Source organism: Urocitellus parryii, chromosome 11 (genome assembly GCF_045843805.1).
Source record: "Urocitellus parryii isolate mUroPar1 chromosome 11, mUroPar1.hap1, whole genome shotgun sequence".
Classification (NCBI taxonomy): Eukaryota; Metazoa; Chordata; class Mammalia; order Rodentia; family Sciuridae; genus Urocitellus; species Urocitellus parryii.
Window position 1 is genome coordinate 16521729 of NC_135541.1, and position 20761 is coordinate 16542489.

A 20761-nucleotide genomic window follows, 5' to 3' on the forward strand; every position below is an offset into this window, starting at 1 on the left:
GCTGGAGATGTGGCTCAGTGGTTAAGTATCCCTGGGATCAATCCCCGGTAACCCCCCCCCCAAAAAAAGAACAAAATCCTTACTAAAATGTGGGAGCCAAGATTCAAGTTTTACTCTGCCAACTGCCTCCAATGATAAAGTAGCATCATAGCAGATTAGAATAAAAACAACATTTTCATAAGCTACTGCAATAACAGAACTGTTTTATTTAACATTTCTTCTCCTCCTCCGTCCTATAATGCTAGCATGCTAAATCTCATTTTCATATAAACCCACCTTCAGCAGCAGACAAGGCAAGAAGGGGAACAAAAGTGCAATTTTGAAAGTAACCATAGAACCAGAGTGGGAAACAAAAATAGACAGAGGGCAGTGGGTTCCTTGGTTGGTGCTCTGCCCACAGACCTTCATCCTGCTCATTTGAACAGAAAAACTTCAAGAACAGAAACTCCCAGGTGTTAAGTAAATGCCTAACTCTCTTGGTAGCGCATCTCTTCTAATCCCATCTATCCTGGTATCCTAATGAGCTTACTTGAAACTTGAGAAATTCCATCCTGGTTTACATCCCTGTCAACTGTCCATCTCCCTTTGAGCTTCAAAACCACAAAATACAAAAACAGAAAAGCAGTCAGTAAGTTTCAAGCCAGCTAAAACTCTTTACAGATGAATCTCCTTCTTTGAAGTCACTTGACCATATATATACAGAGCTGGAGGCAATGAACTGTGCAAACAGATCCAGCTGGAAATATCTCAGGTACCCAATGAAATCCAGTTATTCTGCATCTGTGGATTTAAAGTGATCATCATCCACAGTAGAATAGATGTGTCCCTCGTTGCTAAGAAAATCCACAGCTTGCCTAGAAAGAGAAAAAAAAAAAAAGGGGGGGGGAGCATTTTCAAACCACTGTAATAGAAAGGAAATTGCCTGCTGGGTGTGGTGGCCCACACCTGTAATCCTAGTGCTCGGGTAGGAGGATTGTGAGTTCAAAGCCAGCCTTAGCAACTTAGCGTCTAAGCAACTCAGAGAGACCCTGTCTCTAAATAAAATATAAAAGAGGGTTGGGAATGTGGTCAGTTAAGTGCCCCTTGGTTCAATCCCTGGTCCAAAAAAAGAAAAAAAAAAAAAGAAAGAAAGAAAGGAAACTGCCTTTGGATATGGCCAAATATGCAAACATTACCTACTTCTGCACTTTCTATCTTTGTTAAGAAAAATTCACAGCCATTCTGCTCATACAAGGCTCTTGCAGGGAGAATGTCAGTAATATTGTAAAACATACAGCTATTAGGGCTGCCTTGGATCCCTCTCCCAAACTGTGGAAAGGCAAAAAAAAATAGTTTCACTTAAATATCAGTCTGAGCAAAGTGGAACAAGATTCTAAAGCTGTAGTACAGCTTGCACATTAAATCTTATTAGTATACACGTCAGTCTTTCTCTCTCTCTTTTTGATATCAGGGAGTGAACCCAGGAGCACTTTACCATTGAGCTCCATTCCCAGACCTTTTTATTTTGAGAAAGGGTCTTGCTAAGTTGCTTGGGGCCTTGAGAAGTTGCTGTGACTAATCTCAAACTTGCAATTCTCCTGTCTCAGCTGCCCTGAGTTGCTGGCCATCACACCCAGCACATCAGCATTTTTAACCCCGGCCTGGAGTATCAATTGATCTATAATAACAACTATTACAAGCACCATCACACTCCATTTGTTCTATTAGCTCATTATGCTGGAATTAGGAGACTGCTTATCTAAAATGGAATCAGGTCAAGGGTGTAGGAAGGACTGTCTAATTGGCTTCATGTCCTAATAGCTTAATGCACTCACATGTCTATCGTGGGGACAGGAACACCAAATGCACTGAATGTGTACCTGATGACCAGGAGCTAAGATTCTTTCAGACTAAACCCCAAAAAACATTAGATCAATTTTTGCTCAGAATTATATCCCTCATACGTAATACACCTTAGTATTTGTGGAATGAGCAAATGAATCAGTGATGTGATGGGTAGTGCTATCTTTTTGAGTTCTTTTTTAGTTTTTCCTGGGTTGAACCATTTTCCTTCTGTCAATAGATCACAACTCTACTTTTTTAACTCACTTCTCATTACCAGGAAATACTAGAGAGGTGAAATGATATCATTCTGGTAGTCCTAACTCATGGTGACCAATACTCACTTGATTGAAGCTACAGGCATGTGTTGGAGCTGAGTCCTGAGATCCTGAAAGTTCAACCCTTCGGGTCTTGGGCAAGCCTTTATCAAATTCAGCACCTAACAATTCAAATTAAAAATATTTTACTAAAAACTCAAACAAGTTCCCCTTTGCAAACCTGAGTCTGTTTATAGGTAAAAAAAAAAAAAAAAAAAAAAAAGAACAACAACAACAACAAAAAAGACACTAAGGTAACATTAGTATATTAAGAAAATAACAGGATTTGTCTGTGTTTCACATTTCTGGAGCCCCTCAGGGAGTTTACCTGGTTTTGGACCACAGTGAGGCCATTTGTTGGCATGAAGCTATTCCCACTGAAGTTTCCTGCTTCCCCCATTCCTGGATTGCTGATAGATGCTCTCCCTACTGAGGGCTGATTTAAAAAGTAAGTTCACAACATTAGAAAATTCACAAAGTTAAATATGCTATCTCGGGGCTGGGGATGTGGCTCAGGCGGTAATGCGCTTGCCTGGCATGCGCGAGGCCTGGGTTCGATCCTCAGCACCACATAAAAATAAAAGATATAGTGTCCACCGAAAACTGAAAAAATAAATATTAAAAAGTTCTCTCCCCCCCCCTTCAAAAAAACAACAACAAAAAACATGCTATCTCACATAACTTGTTTATAAGTAGCACTTCAAGAATTTTCTTAAATGTACTGGACACAGTGGCGAGAGCCTATAATCCATTGGCTTGGGCGGCGCGGGCGTGTTCTGAGGCAGGAGAAAGAGTTCAAAGCCAGCCTCAGCAAAAATGAAGTGCTAAGCAACTCAGTGAGACTCTTTCTCTAAATAAAATACCAAACAGAGCTGGGGATGTGGTTTAGTGGTCGAGGCCCCAGAGTTCAATCCCTGATACTGCCCCGTCCCTGGACAAAACAGATTTTTCCTAGTTAACAACCACTCATATTTATATGGGAAGGGACAGCTATTATCTAAAGAATACTTCATAGGATGCAAAAGTAACCCTCTTACACAAATGGTATCAAAAAGAGGAAGATATTTTGGCTCCTCCTTTTCTTTCTCATGTGAGAGGAACCAGAGGAAAAGAAACACCAAGAAGAAAATTACTCAAGAGATTTGCTGTAATGGTCTCCTCAGGGCTCAGTCATTCAATAATTTATGGATTGTCATGAAGCAGGGAGAGAAAAGAAGACATAGTCCCCATCATCCTCCTTCCTTTTTTCTTCAACCATCAAACTTCTCAAACAAGTAGTCTATAATCGTTGCTTTCATTTTCCTTCTTCTTATTTACTCCTCAGCCCACCACTATTTGGGTTCTTCCAAATATATACCTCAGAAACCATTCCCACCAAAGTCACCAGTGACTTTTCAACCAACTAGCCACAGCTCAGTCCTCACAACACCTGATCGCTCAAGAAGCAGAGACTGCTGACCTTAGTCCTCTTGAAATGTGTTCTTCCCTAGGCTGCCTGACACCATATTCTTCTGGTTCTCCATTTACCTCTTAAACTGCAACTGCTCAGTATCCCTCATTAGCCTCCTCTTCTACATGTCTCCCCCAAAAGCTAACAGTTCCACCAAGTGTTTCCTCAAGCCTCCTAAGGTCATAAATTCTCACTGCCAGCCACCTACCTATAAGATGCAGCCACCTATATATCTCAGATACTACAAAAAAAAAAAAAAAATTACTTTTCTCTCCAAATCAGGTTGCCCTGCTATATGCCACCTCTACTGCAAATCCAAGCCCAAATCCAATCCTGTGGACCTGAGCTATCTACAAGTGTCCATGCTCTTACCTTCCCACAATGTCATGAGAGCTATTGATCCTCCTTAGCCTAGACTTGTGACTGGAACCTCTCATCCTCTATCAAGTCTCTCAAACTCCAATCAACCTTCTCCATTGCTACAAGTCTTAAGCTCCTGTGATCAACTCATTCCTCCACTTAAAAAGCTTTCAAGTAGCTCCCTCTGCCTGTGAAAATTGAAACACCTATATATTCAAGACACCACAAAAGAAATCATAACCTGTATTTTATTCTTATCCATGATTTCTCAACACATTTTACTCCCCAGTTGCACCTGGGATTCTTGCCATCCTGAAACATCTCTGTCCTAAACATGTTGTGTCCTGCCTTGGATGCTCTTCCCCTTGTCTATCTGCTAAACACTCCTCATCCTTCAAAGTCCAACTTAATTCCTGCCTCTGTAAAGCCTTCACTGACATTCCCTAAGCCAAGTTAGCTATTTTCCTTCTTGGCTTCAACCCCTGGTTCCTCTACTATGATAGAACCCATTGCACTCTCTGCATGTCACTTTCCTATACAAGTCAGTTCATCTTTTTTTTGCACAGGCCTGGTTGACATGAGATTGCTGTCTATATTTCATCTATTGAACTGGAAAAATAAGACTGACAGAGAGTCTAAAATATTACATACTCACCACAGCAGATATAAGAGCAATGTGGAAGCATATCACAAGAAATCCTATCCAAACAGGAGGCTCCTTAATACAATAAATATCCACTGTATATTTGTTATTTTAAGCAAAATCCAATTATCATTCCTTGTTTTCAAGCTAGATGCCTTCACACTGCCTCCTGGTAAGGAGGCTTACATTTTACAATCCAGCAGTACTAAATTGCAGGCTGTTTCTTATCCAAATACCTTTGTGGACTACACCTTACTTCCTGCTTCAGGTGGCTCATCTTTCTATTTAGTCATTTGTGGTGCTGGGGAATCAAACCCCGGGCCTCATGCATGTTAGGCAAGTGCTTCATCCCTGAGCTACATGCCTAATCCTAGGCAGGGGGGGGCTTTCTTTTTTAAAAAAAAATATGTATTTTTTTGTTGATGGACCTAATATTCCATCAATCTACTTGCCTGTCTTTATGCCAGTGCCACACTATTTTGACTCCTGTAGCTTTGTAATACTTTTTTAAAAATATATTTTTTTAGTTATACATGGACACAATATCTTTATTTTGAACCCAGTGCCTCACACATGCTAGGCGAGCACTCTACCACTGAGCCACAACCCCAGCCCCCACTAGGGGGGCTTTCTTAATGTCCACACTGAGATCTGAAATCCTTCTCTGTGGTCTCATGTGCTTGCCATTTATCAATGCTTTCAGGAGATAAAGGATCTAAACTTCTACTATAATCTTCAATATTATTGTTATGCTCAGTTTTATTCCCTAACCACTCATTCTCACTTTAAAACCATTTTTACCATATCTGACACTTTAAAATTTAGTTTCTACTCAATCCCAGTTTCTTTAACCCACTTTCCCCATTATTTACGAAAGCCCTTCTTTTGAAAATCCACATTTCTAATTCCCACAGTAACCTCTTTCATTATCTTACTTGACTTCAGGCAGCATTCTACAATTTATCTCTACTCCCTCTTCCTTTTTGATACTGGAGATTGAATTCAGGGGTGCTTAACCATTAAGCCATATCCCCAGACCTTTTTTATTCTGTGACAAGGTCTCACCAAGTTGCTTAAGGCCTCACTAACTTGCTGAGACTGGCACTGAACTTGTAATCCTCCCACCTCAGCCTCCAGGTTGTTGGGATTACAGAAATGCCACCGTGTCCAGCTACTTCTTGAAATACTTTTTTCAAAACATTCTCCAAAGCCAGGTATGGTGATGCACATTTATAGTATATACCTCAGAAAACTACCCAGGAGACTGAGGCAGGAGGATCACTTCAGCCCAAGAATTCAGGGCCAAACTTTGATGACTTTCAGTAATTGCTATTCTGCTACCAGATTTCTTAAGGCTTATGTGTTCCAAAGCTCAGACCTCTGAACTCCCTAGCTTTCTTGTAATTCAAGACTTGAAATGTTACCTACATGATGATGGCCCTCAAGGCTGAATCTCTAGCCTCGAAACTCTCCCTTGAGTCCAACTGCCCACTTAGATATCTAACAGGCATCTCATACATGGCAAGTCCAAAACAGAGCTCTGGATTTTACCTTCTAAATATGCTTTCTCCATCTACCTGCTCAAGCCTCAATCTTAGGAATAATTTTTAACACTTCCTTTTCTTTTCCCTCTTTTTTGCAATACCGAGGATTGAATCTGTTGAGCCATATCCCCAGCCCTACACGATGTAGGTCTTGCATCCTTGCCTATATCTTTCTTCCATTCCACTTGTCATTCACTTCATTCCACATACTCTGATCCACCTTCCTTGTATGTCTCAAGACATAGCAAGCTTGCTTCACACTTGGAGCTCTTGAACTTCCTATTTCCTTAGAATGTTCTTCACCTATTGAAAATTGTACCATCTTGTTCTTGCCATCTCTGTCTTCTATTCTGCTTTACTTCAGAGCACCTACCTAAAACTACATACTAGTTTTGTTTACTGCCTGCTTCTCTGCCAGAGGGCAGATACTTTATCCATCTGTTCACAGCTATATTCCAAGGGTCTAGAGTCATGATTGGTGTTTAGTAGGCTTAATAAATATTTTTCCAAAAAAGGAATGAATGAGTTTCTCTGCATCCTTAACAGTGTGTGGCATAGAGGAGAAGAAATAGCATATTTTTTCCCCTTTATTTTTATTTTTAAAATTTTTTAGTTGTAGGTGGACACAGTATTTTTATTTCATTTTTTATGTGGTGCTGAGGATCGAACCCAGTGCTCCACGTGTACTAGGCGAGCATTCTACCACTGAGCCATAACCCCAGCCCCTGCAATAACATCTTTAATAGCTTCTCAGTTCTCCAGTTTCTCCTACCATAACCAATCCTGCACCTTGCCAACTCAAATCATCAGAGGATTTTCTAATACTAGAATAACAAACCCTTTGAGTGGTCCTAGAGAGACTCACCAAAGTGAATTCATACAACAAAAAATAATATGGAGATATTTCAACACGAACCAAGACATATGATTTCAGGGAAAAAATAACAATGCATAGTTTTCCCTACTCGAGCAATAGGGTGGAAGATAAGCAGCAAAATGCTATCATATTTGGGATTTTTCTCTGAATACAAACTGACAATCTGGGAGCTAAGAGCTCAGTCTATAACTATTTTCCACCTGAGGATTGTCTTAGGCCTCAATCATCAAAGGCTGGAGGGGACAGAGTAACTCATAATTCTGAAAACATGAATGCTTCATCTGGAATAAAATACAACAGCAAAAGTCATGGAGGAAATGTTAGGGATTGAGAGATGTGTTTCTTCTGGCTCAACCTTCAAAATGTCAAGGAAATCAAAGCCAGAGCACTAAAGTATTCTATGTTCTTTCAAGGAAGGAAAAAATACAAAGAGTGAAGCTGCTCACCTGGCTGTTGGATTTGCTCAGCACCATGTGCGCATTGACTACTTCCAGGATATGTGTGGTAAATTCATTCATATCCTCCAGGGGCATGATCTTAAAGGCTACCAGGCTCTTTTTGTTCTATTAGAATAAAGTGGAAAAATGTAAGTAAAGGATGAGCAGATTCAACTTAATTTCTGATTAAAACATTGTGGCCTTTTTCTTGCTTATAAAATTTTGCCAACGTGAAGAAAATAACTGTTATATCCTTAAAATTTTTTACTCAGGGTAATCCAAATATAGTCAATAATGAATACACAAACAAAACTAGCTCAGAGATATTCACATCTTGCTCAGGATTGCAAAACCAGGGCTGAGGTTGTAGCTCTGTAGTAGAGCATTTGTCAAGCATGAGGGAGGCACTGGGTTCGATCCTCAGCACCTCATATAAATAAATAAAACAAAGATATTGTGTTCATCTGCAAGTTATATGTATATTACATATATAAAAAAAGACAGTTTATAGTCTCCTGGCTCCAAATCTAGTGTTTTCCCTTCTACACTAATGGACACCATAACTGACAATTGTAGGCAGAGATTCTGTTCTCTACTGTTGTTACTTGTGTATTAAAGTGAAAAACTTATTTCCTCTTGAAGAAGAAAATAATAAAATAACTTCCCATTAATTAGGGAGACTTATTATTAAGTATTCTAAACCTATATATGAATCCAGAAATTATTTCATGCAAATACATTTAAATTGCCACTTTATTATGACCTTACCTGAAAGGATCTCAAGTGGCCAGCCACTTTCACATATGTTTCTGGAGGAACTACAGTATTTTCACCACTGGTGTCCTAATAGATAAAATACAAACAAATCACCAAGGTTTTGATGATGTTGGTGAAAGCGTCTCTAAAATTTCTAACATATACAGAAAAAGAAAATTATAAAGTAAAAGAGCTAAATCCTCAAATGGCATTAACCAGTTGTCCTGCCTTTCAGAACTTACATTTTTGTAAAACTCAAAAACTTGAATAAAATATCTAAGGGTAATTTCCAGTTTCAAAGTTCTATCATACCCATCATAAAAAAAAAAACAAGACAGCTGGGCAAGTGGTGTGTGCCTATAATCAGTGGCTCGGGAAGCTGAGACAGGATTGTGAGATCAAAGCCAGCTTCAGCAAAAGCAAGGTACTAAGCAATTCAGTGAGACCCTGTCTCTAAATAAAATACAAAATAGGGCTGGGGATATGGCTCAGTGGTTTGCCCCTGAGTTCAATCCCAGGTACCCCCAGGCCACCCCCCTCCAAAAAAAAAAAAAAAAAAAAACAAACAAACAAACAAACAAACAAAGCAAACAGCTGCCAGGAGTGGTGTTGCACACCTGTAATCCCAGTGACTCAGGAGTCTGAGGTATAAGAAGATAGCAAGTTCAAGGCCAGCCTTAGCAACTTTGCAAGGCCCTAAGCAACTTAATGAGATCCTGTCTCAAAATAAAATTAAAAGGACTGAGGGGCTGGAGTTGGTGGCTTGGCAGTAGAGAACTCGCTTAGCACATGCAAGGCGCTGGGTTCCATCCTCAGCACCGCGTAAAAATAAATAAATAAATAAAATAAAGGTATCATGTCCAACTACAACTAAAATAAATAAACCAGCTGTGATACTCTTCTGGCACTCACTGCTCTCAGGCACATAGTTTTCTGGTGGATACTTTTCAGCAAGGCAATTTTACTTTTAGGAGTTTAAGGAAATAATTTAAAACATGCAGTAATTTAAAACATGCAGTAAGTTTTAAATTCATATTTAAAATATTGAAAAATATGATGGTTATAGTGGTGCACACCTGTAATCTCAGCGGCTTGGCAGGCTGAGACAGGAGGATGGTGAGTTCAAAGCCAGCCTCAGCAATGATGAGGCACTAAGCAACTCAGTGAGATCCTGTCTCTAAATAAAATACAAAACAGGGCTGAGGATGTAGCTCAGTGGTTGGGAGCCCCTGAGTTCAATCCCTGGTACCCTCCCCCAAAAAACTACTGAAAAATTTAAAACATCCTAAATATCAAACCAAAACTATGCAACTTTTATTTTGAATTTTAAACAATCCTTTTAATTTGCTACTGGGCTAAAAGGCAGGAATGGTAACTACAGCAGTTTCAGAGATTGAAAGTATGCACTTAAATACTTCACCTTACTGAAAGCAGTAAGACAGAATTCTATTCACTGTCTAGGAAAAATAGTAGCAACAAATGGATAAAAGCTGACTTCTCTAGTGGGGGAAAATATACACTAAAAATATTAACAATGGCCAACTGGGACAATTACAAATGATTTTACTATCTTTTCTTTCTTTCTTTTTTGGTACTGGGGATTGAACCCAGGTGCATTCTACCAATGAGCTACATCTCTAGCCCTTTTTATTTTTTGAGACGGGTTATCAGTAAATTGCTGAGGCTGGCCTTGAATTTGCGATTCTCCTGCCCTCGTCTTCCAAGTCATGGGGATTACATGTATGTGCCACTAGGCCTGGCAAACTATTTCTTTTTGAGTTTCCTAGAACATGTACATATTACTTATAAGGAAACTATATTAGCTAACTTTCAAATTTCTTTTCTGATTATATAAATATATGACTTTAAAAACTGCTGAACATGATGACAGATGCCTGTAATCTCAGAAGCAGGAGGACTGCAAATTTGAGGCCAAATTTGGTTAAGGATATAGCTCATGTGAGAGGCCCTGAGTTTAATCCCTAGAATGGGGTGGGGGGCCTTGTTAAGATGCTGAGGCTGGCTTTGAACTTTCGATCTTCCTGAGTCTCGCAAATCACTGGGATTACAGGAATGTACCACAGTGCCTGGCTCCAGATAGATAGCATTTTAAAACCGGTAGGAAAAGGACAACTGGATCTCTACATCTCTCCTTTTACTAAAATTGTATTCCATATTTAAATCTAATTATAAAAGAGAAGAAACCACAAAAATAATAGAAGGAAATATGGATAATTAAAATATAACACTTTGGGGTTGTAGCTCAGTGGCAGAATATCTGCCTAATCTCTAGCATTACCAATAACAAAAATACTACAGAAGTGGTTTGCAATTATACAAAGAGGTTATTATTTTTCAAGTTTTTCTTTTTTTCTTTTTTTTTGGTGGTGCTGGGGATTAAACCCAGGGCCTTGTGTATGCACTATTTTTCAAGCTTTTATAGACAAAAATAAACACTCCTGGCGGTGGGGGAATAAAATGATTTAGGAGAAAAATTATAAAACTCACAAATTAACATTAAACACTAAAAAATAATAAATTTAATATTGGACTGAAGATGAGGCTCAGCAGTAAAGTGCTTACCTAGCATGTAAAAGTTTAATCCCCAACACCATAAAAAAGTACAAAAAAACTCAAACAAAAAATCTTGGGCTGGGGATGTGGCTCAAGTGGTATCGAGCTTGCCTAGCATGTATGAGGCACTGGTTTCAATTCTCAGCACCACATGGAAGTGAAATAAAGATACTGTGTCCACCTAAAACTAAAAAATAAATATTAAAAAAAATCTTGCTAAAGCCAAAGAAATACAAATAAGAATGAGAAAATTCTCATAGAAAAGACAATTTTTTAAAACTACCATACTGGTAAAAATATAAGATTCACAAAACTATTAGAAAGGAATGCAGGAAAAAAAAAAACAAAACGGTGTGGAGACTAACTGGGTACTCTCATGTACTACTAAAGAATGAATTGGTACATTTATGGAAGGCAGTAAAAAAAATTATTTCCCCCTAGAAAACCTGATTTTAGGAATTCATCTTAAGGAGAATACTTTGTTATCACTAAGAAATTTATTTAAAAATACTCATGGGGGCTAGGCTGGGGATATAGCTCAGTTGGTAGAGTGCTTGCCTTACATGCACAAGGCCCTGGGATAGATCCCCACCCCCCACCACACACACACACACACACACACACACACACAACTCATGGGTGGGGCTGCGGATATAATTCAGTTATAAAACATCTCCCTAACACCTGTGAGGGCCCTAGGTTCAGATCCCCAGCACCACAAAAGCAAAACAAAACACCTCACTGGGACATTGTCTACCACAGTAAATGATTAGAAACAAGATAAATGTTTCCTAATAGTGTCCATTGTTACAGGACAATATATTCTTACTATGATATAGGCAGTAATTAAAAAATGATGCAAATCTGTATTTTTTATTATTTGTTTATTGATACCAGGTATTGAACCCAGAGGTATTTAACCACTAAGCCACATCCCCAGCCCTGTTTGGTTTTTTATTTAGCGACAGGGTCTCACTGGGATTACAGGAATGTACCACAGTGCCTGGCTCTTAGGGCCTTGCTAAGTTGCTGAGGCTGGCTTTGAACTTGATATCCTCCTGCTTCACCCAAGTTGCTGGGATTACATGAGTGTGCCACTGTGCCCAGCTTCTATCTATTATTTAAAAAATCAGTTTCATGAGGCTGGGGTTGTAGCTCAGTGGTAGAGCACTTGCCTAGCATGTATTGGGCCCTGGGTTCAATCCCCAGTACCACATAAAACTAAATGAACAAAATAAAGGTATGGTGCTCACCTACAAGAAAAAAAAAAAAAAAAAAGCCAGTTTCACAACATAGTTTTGTATGAAAAGAGAAGATTACACAACAGTTGCATAACATATTTGGTAAAAAATATATGTGTACAACTCTATGTACTGACATTTGAGACAGATGTATGAAAAGCTAGTTACCAAAATGTGTTATAATAGTAGTCAGCTCTATTTTTAGTTGTAGATGGACACATGCCTTTATTTTATTTATTTTATGTGGTGCTGAGAATTGAACCTAGTGCCTCATGTGTGCTAGGCAAGTGCTCTACCACTAAGCCACAACCCCAGCCCCCAGGTGATTTTTAAAATATTTTTATTTTGTATGTGTGGTGCTGGGGATCATATATGTAGCACTAAGCTACATCTCCAGCCCTTAAAATGTTTTATAAGTAAGCATGGCATGTTTTGTGTGAGAATGTAGTATTAGGTATCTGTAGTAACCACCTCACCACTTGATGGCAGGGACTGTATCTTTTGATCTTTGTATATCTGGAACAAAGCTCAGTTTGGTTCACAACTGGCATTTCAATAATAACAATTAAATGAACTTCCCTCTATTTTTCTGGAAAATAAAAGATAAACCATAACTATCAAGTTATATATCCACAGACGACTTGGGGTTTTTGAAGTGAAAACAGCTTTTAAAAATGTCCATTCCAAATATGCTATAATGAATACATTTTAAAAAACCCAAAACTGGGTGAGGTGGCACACACCTACAGTCACAGCTATTGGAGAAACTAAGACAGGAGGATCACTTGAGCTCAGGAATTTGTTTATCCTGTGCAACACATCAAGATTCCCACCTCAAAAAACCTGAGACAATGAAAAAATAATAAAATGAAAAGGATAAAAAAGCACGTGTTTGGGCTGGGGATGTGGCTCAAGCGGTAGCGCGCTCGCCTGGCATGCGTGCGGCCCGGGTTCGATCCTCAGCACCACATACAAACAAAGATGTTGTGTCCGCCGAGAACTAAAAAAAAAAAAAAAAAAAAAAAAAAAACTTTAAAAAAAAAAAGAAACTTTAAAAAAAAAAAAAAAAAAAAGCATGTGTTTGGGCCAGGGTTGTGGCTCAGTGGTAGAGTGCTCGCCTAGCATGCGTAAGGCACTGGGTTTCATCCCCCGCACCACATACACCACATATTGTTTTTCATTCTTTTCACTTCCATTGTTATATGCTCATGTTACTTTATAACAATGCAGCCAAATTATGCACACTATCTTGTAACATATTTTTTCCTCAACAATTTATGGAGCACACTTCTTTTTGACAACATATATTTCTAAATCATTTGCAGTATATATTTTTTTCCTGGTACCAGAGATTGATTGAGCCCAGGGACATTTTATATTGAGTTACATCCTAGCTCTTTTCTTTCTTTTATTTTAAAAGACTCTTTTACCCAGTGGCTTCGGAGGTTGAGGCAGGAGGGTCATGAGTTCAAAGCCAGCCTCAGCAACAGTGAGGAGCTAAGCAATGCAGTGAGACCCTGTCTCTAAATAAAATACAAAAAAGGGTGGGGGGCTGGAGATGTGACTCAGTGGTCAAGTGCCCCTGAATTTAATACCTGGTACCAAAAACAAAACAAAACAAAAAAACAAAAAACCTCACTTAGTTGCCAAAGCTGGCATCAAACTTATGATCCTCCTGCCTCAGCCTCCCAAATAGTGAGATTACAGGCCTAGACCACCATGCAAAAATATGATCAACATTCTTAAACTGAATCTTTGTGTCTTGAATTATTTCCTTAATGAAAATAATGGCATTCAAGGTCAATATTTTTTATGATTGATTATTCTGATATAGGCTTATTTTTGAGAAAAGTTATACCAGTTTATACTCATACTCTCAAGACTGTATGGCATCCATTTCCTTAGAAAAACAATGACAAATCAATTATTGTTTAAGTGCCTTCTAAGTAGTAGAGATATTGTGTTAGCTGCTGTTCTCACAAGAACCAGACAACATTGTTTTTTTCCTTTGCCAATCTAATACATTAAAAATTATTTCAGGGGGTTGTAGTTGTGGCTCAGCAGTAGAGCACTTGCCTAGCACATTCGAGGTGCTGGGTTCGATCCTTAGCACCATGAAAAAATAAATAAAATAAAGATATTAAAAAGAAAATTATTTCAGGGCTGGGGTTGTAGCTCAGTAGTACAGCGCTCGCCTAGCATGTGTGAGGCCCTGGGTTTGATCCTCAGCACCACATAAAAATAAATAAAATAAAGGTATTGTATCCAACTAAAATATAAATATTAAAAAAAAATTTCAATGTTTATTATTTCAATGCTTTTGTTATTGTTGTCACCATTTGTACTGTGTCTTTCTTAAATTATCCATGCATCTTCTATTGTTCACTTCTGTAAGGTGCAGCTGCTTTTTTTCTTTTCTTTGTGGTGCTGGGGATTGAACCGAGGGCCTAACATATGGTAGGCAAGCACTCTACTACTGAGCTACATCCCCATCCCCTGTAGTGTTTTTTATTAATTAAAAATTTAGGGGGCTGGGGTTGTGGCTCAGCAGTAGAGTGCTCACCTAGCACATGTAGGGTCCTGGATTCAATCCTCAGTACCACATTAAAAAAAATAAAATACAAAAAGGTATTGTGTCCAAATACAACTAAAAAAAAAAAATTATACATATATAATTTAGATGTTTGTAAAATGTGCAAATATTCTTCCCATTCATCTAAATAATACTTATTCAACGCCTGGGGATACATTAGTGACCAAGATAAAAATCCTTCTCATGAACTTTACATTCTACTGTCTCTTGCCACTTCCCTTTTAATTTACAGTATTTTAGGAAATTCAGGTTTTAAGCTTTTATATAGTCAAATATCCTTTCACTTTAGGGTTTCTGCCTTTCATATCTTGCTTATATATTATTTTTATAAGAAAATCCTTTAAAAGGGAAGACTAAAAAAAAAAAAAAAAAAAAAAAAAAGAGTTCAACATCTCCAAAGTAACCCCACCCTGATCCAAAAACAGTCGCTTACATCTGTGTCCACCCACTGGCGAACATCCATGGGTGCAGCTGTCATGTCATCTATTTTGTAAACAATATTGGTTGGAGCCTTCTCTGCATGTCTGATTATTCCCACAATAGTGACCTAGGTTAGGAGGGAAAAATATAAGAGTTCAATTTTTCTGGAAACCAAAGCAACATTTATATACTTTTAAAAAAGTATTATTTCATTCTTTTCATGATTAAGTGACTTTTCTACAAATTCTTTTACACACCTGTGAAATTTCAACATTCCCAATTTTGAACATTTCATCAACCAGAGTAGCAGAAAGCAGCTGAGATATGGTACAGGGTACAATGTGCTGGGCTCGGGCTCTCTGAAGAAAAAACGTTGTACATAAATTAAATTGAGAGAATAACAACTGTCACTCATTTAATAGTCACCATGTGCTAAGTAGTTTAAATATATTAGAACATGAAACTTTCAAAATTAAACTCATTGTTCTTATTTTACAGACAGAAACTAAGGTCATAAAGCTAACAAATGTTTTGGAATTCAAACACTTGTTTACCTGTCTCCAAAGTTCCTACAGAATGAGTCTGTGTTGCACTGTGGATTTTCCCAAATATGTAGACCCAAAAGGAGATTAAGATAAGGTTTGCTGCCAGAACATTTAGGAAAAAACCACAGCTTTAGGGTGAAGGCAGGCTGTTCAGGGCATTGATGAGATGACAAAGCATTGGGAAAGGGTTTGATAAATAGGCAGCAGAGATAGAACTTTAGAGTTCTAGTCTTCTAATAAAATGTAACAAAGTTAGATGTATGGCTTTCTTAAGAACAGATGTTCTAACAATCAGATGGAATTTCTAAGGAAAATGAGGCAAGAGCTTAGCCATGTTGGACATTTTAATTGTGAGAAGATGGGATGGACAAAAGATTCTACTGCAGACACTCAAATCATATCCTAAAGCAGCGTGACAAAAGTATAAACTCTTATTTTTGCCTGTCACTGAGAAGGGGTAATCTGGGTGACATAAAGATAAGTAAGACAGGATTTGCCTCCTTCAATACCTTTTTTTTTTTTTTTTTTTTTTTTGGTGGGGATTGAACCCAGAGGCACTGTAACACTGAGTGACATCTCTAGCCCTTTATTTTTTAATTTGAAATAGCAATTTCCTAAAAGAGTTTTCTTGAGTTGGATTTTTTTTTAAATTATTTTTTATTTTTGCAGTGCTGGGGTCAAACCAGGTGGTGGTGGCATAACCACAGCTATGGAGCTGGGATTTGAGTACAGGTCTAGAGTACTTTCTGGCCCCACAACCATGTCTTTGCTGCTTTTCTGTGCAGGTTCCTGATTTATGCTGAAAATACTATGAACACCTCAGTTGTGATAGGTTAAAACAGAAATATGGTAGATTATGAGACATAAATCCTAGAACCTCTGAAAATAATATAAATATTAACATAACTTCACCTATAAAATACCATAGGCAATGGCAGGATAGATGGGTACAGAGGAGCCAGAGGCTTTGCACAACAGGTCTGACCCATTAAGCCCAACCCTCTCCTCTGTGCTCTGCTCCTCAGAGCCCTATCTCCCTCAGCCCTCCACTTCCCGCCCCTCCTAATGTCTGAGTTTTGTGCCAGCTCCTAACTTCCCTCTGTAGCTCAGTCTGTATGGAGTCCAGTGAACTGGGGCAGGGTAGGGGAGGTGCAACAGAGGAAGTGGTACCAAGAAGGTCTGGAAAGAAAGCTATGTTCCCTCCTGGGGACATCTCCTCAGCTCCCCTTCCTGGCCCACTGCCTGGACAGATGTGGAGATACTCAGCTTGAAGCTGTGGCCACTGTTCTGAAAGTGAGTGTCTCTACCTTTCAAGTTCTAAGCAAAACATACAATGTATATAAAGTGCTAATGCCAATCTCTGTACATAGTAGATATTAAATGAATATTATTACTCCTCTCATTAAAAAAAGTTACATATGGGACATGGTTGAGGTGTTAATGTCTTCTAAATCATCTTAAATCAGGTATTTCTTGGTTTTCTTTTTTAGCATATATTGTATGTCAGGAACTGATCAAAAGGGTTCTTTGGATTGTTCAAAGGTACCTGCAAAAGTACGTTTAATTTTTTTTAAATTAAATATTCATAACAGTATGAACCACGGGCTATTCTAACAGTATTGTATGAAAAAAAATCACAATATAGATAAGAAATGGTCAGCATAGGAAATTTCAACCAAATATAACAAATTTATAATCCATAGGAAACATTTGAGAGAGGGCTTTTATCTAACTTACTAACCATCATTCTTTTCTGAGAAGCTGTTTTAATGCATAGCCCAAACTGGAGATTTTAAAATTAAAAATTCTAATAACCAGAATGGAGAAAAATAGTTAAGTTTGAGAAAAAATAAGAACTAGTAATCCATCTCCTGTTTTCTCTTTAAAGAAAGACAAAGTTGGAGCTGGTTGTGGTTCAGTGGTAGAGTACTCACCCTACTCACCCTACTCATGTATGGGACTCTGGGTTCAATCCTCAGCACCACATAAAAAATAAATAAATAAGTGAAATAAAGGTATGGGTCCAATTGCAACTAAAAAATAATTAAAAAAAAAAAAAAAGAAAGAAAAGAAAAAGAAGAAAAAAAAAGAAAGACAAAGTTGGAGAAATGAAACCCCAGGGGCTGGGAGTATGCTCAGTAGTTACACTTGGTACACAAGGCCCTGGATTCCATGTAAAACTTTAATTTTAAAAATAGAAGCCAGGCATGGTGGCACAGGTCTGTAATCCCAGTGGCTCAGGAGGCTGAGCCAAGAGGATTGAGTTCAAAGCCAGCCTCGGCAACAGCAAGGTGCTAAGCAACTCAGTGAGACCCTGTCTCTAAATAAAATACAAAATAGGGCTGGGGATGTGGCTCAGTGGTTAAGTGCCCCTGAGTTCAATCCCCCACACCAAAAAAAAAAAAAAATTAAAAGACAGGCAGTGAAGTCACCTCTGATTTTCCAGAAAAAAGAAAAGAAGCTGCTGCTCACCAGATTTTGAATCTGCCTAGTATCACATATGCATTCTCTGCTTCCAATTACTCACTAGCTATGTCCTTAAATACACTGAATCTCTGCTGTACATTGGAATAACCACCTTATACAACTAAATGAAATTAAACTGCATAAAAAATATAAAGCAATGACCAAATGTATAGGAATTATCAGTGAATTTTCCCCTCCACCACCACCCACACATACTTCTGAATTAAAAGTGTTAGGTAAGGCTTATCATCCTGTATGGTAACATACAACCTGCTCATATTGAATTTTAACAACACATCTGACACCTATAGAGAAGCCAAATCAATTCTGTATTACAAGATGAATCCAACAGCATATGGTTAAGAGTGAATAAACATTTAGACAGCTTCCTATAGATCACATTCCTACATGTTCTCTTTACCAATTTTCAGATCCATCCTGTGATATCAGTAGTACTGGTACCATCAACCAGTGTGAAAAGCGAAGGGTCACAGGCTTCAAGTTGCTTCCCCAAAGTCAGACTGCCACTTAAAAGGCAAAATTAATTCTGTAGCCTATGTATTCTGCCTCTAAAACCCATATTCTTTTTAGTAATGACATCAGGGACCCTTTATACAGGGAAGGCACTTTGTATTTAAGTCTCACTACAACCCTGTAAGGAAAGTATGTGTTTAACCTCATTTAGTGGGTGCCAAACTGACTCCCAAGAAGATTAATAATATTCCATCGACTCACTGTTCTTTATGCAGGACATCTATACAAACTTAATTGAGCGATTTTATAGATGTCCTATAAATTTTATCATTTTTTATAAATGTTCTGTATCTAAAATGATAGGACACAATGGGTCAAGAAAAGTATGCAATGCTCCGCTGCAAGCAAAGTTAGAGAATCATGCTCTTTCCACTGCAGTTTGTTACTTCCCCACAATTAATTAGAAAACGCCTCTGAATACACAAACAATGTAAAACAAGTTATTAACATAAGTTCAGAGTTTTTCCACAAGACTGATTCACTAACTATGGTCAAGTTCAAAACAAAGCCGAAGAACTGCGGATGCGAAATTAGGGAAAATGTCATTTAAAAAAAAAATCTATATTTTTTAGATGCAGCTGGACACAATACCTTTATTTTATTTATTTATTTTTATGTGGTGCTGAGGATCGAACCTAGGGCCTCCCACGTGCTAGGCGAGCGCTCTACCATTGAGCCACAATCCCAGCCCAGAAAATGTCATTTTTAAAGTTCACAGCATCTAATCATAAAGACATGGGACACCATCAGTTCGTGTTTAACACCCTTACTTCGCCTCAAAAAATTTCTCTTATGGGTGAGTGAAGAGCTTCAGAACAGAATGGAATAAAACAAAACAAAGTCTTTCAACCTACTGATTTCTTTTCAGCCTGGGAAGGTGTTGGCGATCCGAAGCCCCCCGGGGACTGAGTGTAGCTGCTGGCTCCCCCAAAGGTGGTGGAGCTGCTATAGCTTTCAAATCCACCTGTTTTTGAACGACAGTATTAGTACCTGTGCTGTCTGCCAGGTCTGGGAGCAGACATTTCAGGCCTCCCAAACACTGCCCCATCTTCCTCATCTTCTCCTCCACACTCCCCGCGCCACTCGCCGCCACCTGTCTCTCCCACCCGAGGCTCGCGCTCCGGCTAAATCCTCCCGCGCCTCTCCTCCTCCCGCCCCACCCATCATTACTATTCCACATGTCCGTCGCGATTTCTTTGGGAAAGAAGTCCAGAAAGCTCCGGTTTGGTGGGCTCGCCGAACTCCTCAGAATCCCGCTGCTGCGACAACGTTGTTTCTACTTTTTTCTGGCGCCACAAATTCCTTCCCGCGAATGACGGAGCCAGTGAGCGCCAAGGACGTTTCTCGCTTCGGCCAATCAACGCTCACGAATCCTACGCTTTTTCCTGTCTCCTCAGGCCAGGATTCCAAAAACGCGCACAGCCGCAAGTGGAACCAGAAGCTTCTGCGGCCATCTTTACTAAGGGCAAAACCTGTCGCACAAGCAAACGAAAGGAGGTACGAGATGCTGATAGGATGGTATCTAAAGAAAACAGCCAATCAAAACAACACTTCCGTAAAACGCGTAATTCCACTCCTGTCAAGTGAACGACCCCTTACGTCACTTCCTTTGCGCGATGTTCTCAAGTTCCCGCCAAATATCACTGGGCCATCGACGCTTAATCGAAATTGCTATTTGTACAGATCCCAGTTTGACGTTCTGCCCTCATCGTCATGTGGCATTTGCACACCTTAGGTAGCCTCCCAGGAACCCCTGGGGGGTTGCTTGTTCTTTATCATAAGGAGTCAAATGGTCTCACTGTAACACCACCCACATGGTAGTCTTTTTTTTTTTTTTAAGGCGGAGGCGGAGGAGAGAGAGAGAATTTTAATATTTATTTTTTCATTTTCGGCGAACACAACATCTTTATTTTTATGTGGTGCTGAGGATCGAACCCAGGCCGCATGCATGCCAGGCGAGCTCGCTACCGCTTGGAAACAGAGTCTCTCTAAGTTTCTGAGACTCCTGGAAGTTGCATTCTTCCTTCCTTAGCTTCCCAAGTCATTGGGGTTTCAAGCGTGACCCACCATGTTTACCACATTTACTAAATCTTGTGATGTGCTATTATTTGCAGTTTTACAAGTGACGTAATTAAAGCACAGAAAGGCTAAATTGTTGGAGTCTGCATTCAAGCCCAGGGAGG

General features: G+C 39.0%; 1 protein-coding gene across 2 annotated transcripts; it reads right to left on the minus strand.

The window, feature by feature from the left end:
- Nucleotides 1-188: 188 nt before the first annotated feature.
- On the minus strand, nt 189-20024 carry Rpa2 (replication protein A2). Of its 2 annotated transcripts, XM_077791186.1 has the most exons (9): nt 19749-20024; nt 19433-19542; nt 15291-15392; nt 15047-15160; nt 8218-8292; nt 7459-7575; nt 2467-2574; nt 2166-2260; nt 189-854 (listed from the first exon to the last, which is right to left on the minus strand). In XM_077791186.1, exons 1-9 carry the CDS (start codon nt 19756-19758, stop codon nt 770-772), a joined length of 816 nt encoding a protein of 271 aa, XP_077647312.1. In that variant the 5' UTR covers nt 19759-20024; the 3' UTR covers nt 189-769. The 2 variants fall into 2 exon arrangements, with proteins under 2 accessions (XP_077647312.1, XP_077647313.1); XM_077791187.1 differs by lacking the exon at nt 19433-19542.
- Between the last annotated feature and the right edge of the window lie 737 nt (nt 20025-20761).